This window comes from Thamnophis sirtalis, unplaced genomic scaffold, assembly GCF_051295495.1.
Source record: "Thamnophis sirtalis isolate CommonGarterSnake01/CBP01778 unplaced genomic scaffold, rThaSir2_p1.2 scaffold_1, whole genome shotgun sequence".
NCBI lineage: Eukaryota > Metazoa > Chordata > Lepidosauria > Squamata > Natricidae > Thamnophis > Thamnophis sirtalis.
Window position 1 is genome coordinate 167044173 of NW_028261381.1, and position 5000 is coordinate 167049172.

The 5000-nt window shown below is 40.2% G+C and overlaps 1 protein-coding gene across 1 annotated transcript in view; it reads right to left on the reverse strand.

Annotated features, from left to right (window-relative positions):
* The window catches only part of LOC106543001 (uncharacterized), a 100531-nt gene that overhangs the window by 42416 nt on the left and 53115 nt on the right, over positions 1-5000 (reverse strand). The window contains exons 16-19 of the mRNA XM_087704937.1: positions 4211-4353; positions 3353-3420; positions 2356-2528; positions 1372-1398 (exon numbers count right to left, since the gene is read on the reverse strand). Coding sequence (XP_087561063.1) covers positions 1372-1398; positions 2356-2528; positions 3353-3420; positions 4211-4353 — 411 coding nt within the window. The remainder of the gene's footprint in view (positions 1-1371; positions 1399-2355; positions 2529-3352; positions 3421-4210; positions 4354-5000) is intronic.

Genomic DNA, 5000 nt, shown 5'->3' on the forward strand with positions numbered 1-5000 from the left:
TTTTTATGAATGAAATAAAATGACTAATGAAGGAAAAAAAAGGAAGTAAACCTAAACTTTTGTGTGTAGACACCAAAAGTTTCCCTTCAAAAGTTGTTTTCCAATTATTATTTGAGTCCTGCCAAACGGATCAGCCAATCAATTTAAACTATTTTCCCGCCATGAGGCAGACCTAAGTGAAGCCTTGGCTTCACTCTATGCTAATTGAGTATTCAACAGGGAGTAATTCTATTTAATCAAGGTAATTTTTTTTAAGGCCGGCTAGAAACCGGGAGACTGTGAGTTTTAGTCCTGCCTTAGCAGAGGTGGGTTCCTACCAATTTGGACTGGTTCAGACGAGTAGGTAGTAACTTAGGCGGCCATGCACCCAAATCGGTTTTATTGGCACCACCATAGGTGTGGCCATCTTGTTTTTTGCTTCTGCGCATGCAAACATAGCGCGTCCCTGAGTGAACCGGCAGTAAAAGAAGCCAGAACCCACCCCTGTGCCTTAGGCATGAGAGCTGATTGTATGATTTGAGACAGTCATTCAGTCTCAGCCCAATCCAGCTCAAAAGGTTGTTGTTGTGGAGTAAATAGAAGGAAGAAGGGCATTGAGCTTGGGTGACATACTGGTTAGTCAATGTCATAACCAAAGGATCAACACTCAGCAGACCCTCACTTGTAGAAAAGTGCTAGGAAGAAAAAAGGTATACTAAATCAAGTATGTTTCGCCCTAGTTCCACCTGCTATTTGGGTCAACGTGTCTACTGTATTTCTCAAATTCATTATATTTTTGTTTTTTCACACTGTGAAAAGCATAACGTGATAATAAAACAATTTGTATATCTGAATTGTACAATTTTCTAAAATATTCTATTATAAAGAAAAGGTAAGAAAGTGAAAAAGCATACATATATAAGCCTAACATTTATGCCACAAAAATATGAACTACTCATAAAATAACTATTTTAGATAATACACTACTAGTGCTCTATGGCTGACCCAACCAGACTGAACTATTTTTGTCTATTGCTTCTAAGTACTGTACGAAATTTTTGAAAATGTTCATGAATCTTCATGTGTAAATATGATTTTTGAACACTTGTTCTACAAAATGCTAAACATATTTCTATTCAGGAAAAATGAAATATTCACTCCTGAACTAATATAATACATAGTCTTACATGCAACTGGCCCTTTGAGGGCAACTACTATTGCATGTAAGATTATGTATTATATTAAACTATGTATCATATTTAGAACCCCTGCTCTAGGGCATAATGCTTTACTTGCTCTGCATTCGGTGTATTTGGGACAGGTTTGGACATTTTAGATTGTGTACCACAGTTGGAGTTCATGGCGCGAGAAACTTCCGTAAAGTGTACTTACTGATCTGAGGTGGTGCTTCATGATAATCTGAAATGGAAAAAGAATTGCAAAAATGGAAAGAAAGTCACAAAAGAAGGGCCAAGACCACACCTCACAAAGGAAGACCCAAGACCACTCTCTCAATCTCTCTACCACGAGAAATATAAGATATAATAAAGCCCTCCTAAATACTTCCAATTATACCATTTCAACAAATCTTAGATAGTAGGGTTGCAAATTATCCCAAGATCCCCAAATATGAGCAGTCTTTTAGTTCAAATAGGCCACTGTGACTAATTCTATATAAAGTATCCACCTAGTCCAGTGATGGCTAACCTTTTTGTTGTTACATGCCAAAAATGTGCGAGCCCGCACCCATAATGCAATGCGTACTTGACACCCCCGCATTCCCTGCCCCCTGTGCAGGTGCATGCAACCATCCTGCACTCCCCATGCCCATGTGACACCCTCCACGACCCATTTTAGGCCTATTAGGCCTCCCTGCAGCCTCCTGGAAGCAAAAATGGGCCGCGGGGGGGGGATGCTGCACCCCCCAGGCTCCCCCTGTGCATGCATGTGCGACCCCCCCTCCATGCATGAAAGCGGATCTCTCTCATGCATTCCGCCACCTGCACATGCACAGCAGAGACCCAAAAACCAGAGGCTTCTGCATGCCACCTATGGTTCGCCATCACGGACCTAGTCCAATGATTGCTTATAAGAAGGTTCTAGGACAGCATCAGAAAAAAAGCATTCAGTAGTACAAAGCCACCACGTGATGTCTCCAAATGACCATGAGGTGTTAATAAACACTGATGCTATCTTGTGAGCATCTAGATTTTAGTAGCCTGGTAGAGCGAAAGAAAGTCTTGTGGCCATCTGGCATCTCTCCAAGGTGTCGCAGAGAGAAACTATCATTTAAGTTACATGACATTGGTCAGAGTTGATTCCGTGCCGGCCAACCTGATACTCTGTTTAGTCATGAAAGCAATATCTGCTTCTTACCATTTACAAAAGGGCTGTCTGGGTCCAGATTGAACCTCTCCATCTTGGTGAAACCGTTGGTCGCATTTCTGAATTTACGATATACGTTCACTCGATCAAAAGGGGGAGCAGTAGCGGTTTTGCGGTAGCAGCAGACACTGTCTACACCGGTGTTCTTGCCGTCATTCACGGGTCTGAGAATGGAAAGACACAACTTGAGATACACTCAGAGAAGCTGTAGAAAACTCCACAGAGGTAAGGTCACACTTGGATCTGCCTGGCAGGCCAAAAAGTAAAAGGTGAAGGCTTTCAGTTCATACTTAATACAGGTCTGCTGTATTATTGCAACTTTGACCATTTTGTTGACACTGGTTTGTTCCATTTGTGTGCCACCTCATTTCCCCCCCCCGCCCCCCGGTTTAAGTATTCAGAATCCCCTTTGGGTATTTCCTAGCTGACTTCATTCTTGAATGGCTCCCTACAGTTAGAGGGACACAGAACTATCACCCTCTTTTTGGAGTTTTTCAGACAATCTGGTATATCATTTTAAATTTCACTTTATATCCGATTGTGGGAAGGAGTGGAGGAAGCTAACCATGGAGCCTCTAGAGAAGTGATAGGAACTGAATATTGAAGCAAAGAAATGGTTTGGGATGAAAAGGAGTCTTTTAGAGATTTGTATATCAATCTGATATGTTACAGACTGAAACTGAAACAAACTAAGGGTTCTCTAAAACGGGTCTCTGGTCCCTGTCTGTGACATGCCAGAAATCATGCCATGCAAACAGGCGAAGCCCCACCATGGGATGCAGGCAGCATGTCAAACCATGCGCCCTCCGATCCATGGAAAAACCTCTCTCCACAGAAATGGTTCCTGGTGCCCAAAAGGTTAGGGAGCGCTGCTGTAAAATATGACTAGATGTTGCGAGACGTCCATATCAGAATTCTTTCGCCCCCATAATAGGGCATTTAGGCATCACAAAAAAAAAAAAAAAACCCTCCATTCCATATTACCTACCTTAATGTTGATAAACTACAGTTGATCAAATCAGGAACAATCGTGCTTGTATTCAAGATCTTTCCCATCTAGGTGTAAAGGAAAAACAATTTATTGTGTTGGTAAAACACAATTGCTGATTATTTTATGAAAATCTTATGTGGAAGAACTACTAGGCTAATTAGAAATAAAATTCCTTATACCACCAGGCTTGAAATTTTAGGCCTGGATAACCCTGAAATACGCCGTCTACGTTTCAACCTAAGCTTAGTACACAAGATCATCTGCCATTACGTCCTACCTGTTAGTGACTACTTTAACGTCAATCGCAATAACTCAAGGGCTATCAATAGATACAAACTAAATGTAATCTGCTCTAATCTTGATAGCAGAAAACACGACTTCAACAATAGAGTAGTAAATGTTTTGAACCTCTACCTGATCCTGTTGTTAGTTCATCTAATCCCATACCTTTTACCTTAAACTGTCTATCGTGGACCTTATACATTTCTTAAGAGGTCCATAAAGGGGGATGGGGTGCATAAGCCCACCAGCATGCCTACTGTCCTTGTCCATTTGTATTTACTTATTTCATGTGTTTATGGCTGTTTTGCTTACTTATATTCATTTATTTGTGTCATTTTTCATGTATCCATGTCCATGTCTATACTAATACTTGTTTCCTTTAATTCTTGACAAATAAAATAATAATAATAAATAAGTATGCATTGGTGTCCTCACCAATTTACATAAGAGACCTTGCCTTGGTTTAATGAAAAGACTATATATTTATTGTCAATAGAAAAATACTATTGCTGACTATATTATGAAAATCCTAAGTGAAGAGCTACTGGACTAAGTATGCACTGATCTTCTTACCAAATTAACAAAGAGTAGTTGTGTTGATCTGAAAGTCCTTGATGTGGGATCAGCCATCTCTGGCCTATAGACCAAATTGGTCACAGTGAAGTTGACCGTAAAGCATTCAGCTGCCACTGGAGGTTTGGAGGTGGGAGAAGGAGCTAGAAGAGATACAGTGAATCTCAGATATTGAAACCAGAGTTCATAGCATATAATCAATCCATCAATCTCTATTTTGTATTTTTCACTTTCTGTCATGGGCACAGGGGATTCAGTGGTGCATTACAGAAGTTTAAGAACAAGCAGATGTTTTTCACACTTTGAAAGTAACTGTTATTCTGGATCTGCTGTGGATCCAGAAAAGGGCAAGAAGCACAAGGAGTGGCTGAAAAGAAAGTTGTGCAAAAGAAAGATTGATGGTTGAAGTCTTAAGAAGAGAAAACTGCACATGACTATGGTAGCACTATTCAAGAATATAAAGGAGTACTTTGCAGAAGGGAATGGCCTATAAAGTCCCAAGTGAGAAATAAATTGACAAGGCAGTTTCTTGTTAGTTCTACAGGAGATTTTCTAATGATCAGAATCAGAGTTGGAATATCAGAAATCAGTATCCAATTTCTGTTTGAAGATCTCTACTGAACACACCACTTTGGGGATTGACGTAGTATACTGGTTAACAGCTTTTACTATCTGGAAAATCTTCTAATATTCAATCTGCTCCTACATCCCTGTAGTTATCACCCATTGCCTGTGACAAAAGCCTCTACACTAGAGCATACTGCCATACTGCTCTGCAATCAGTATATTT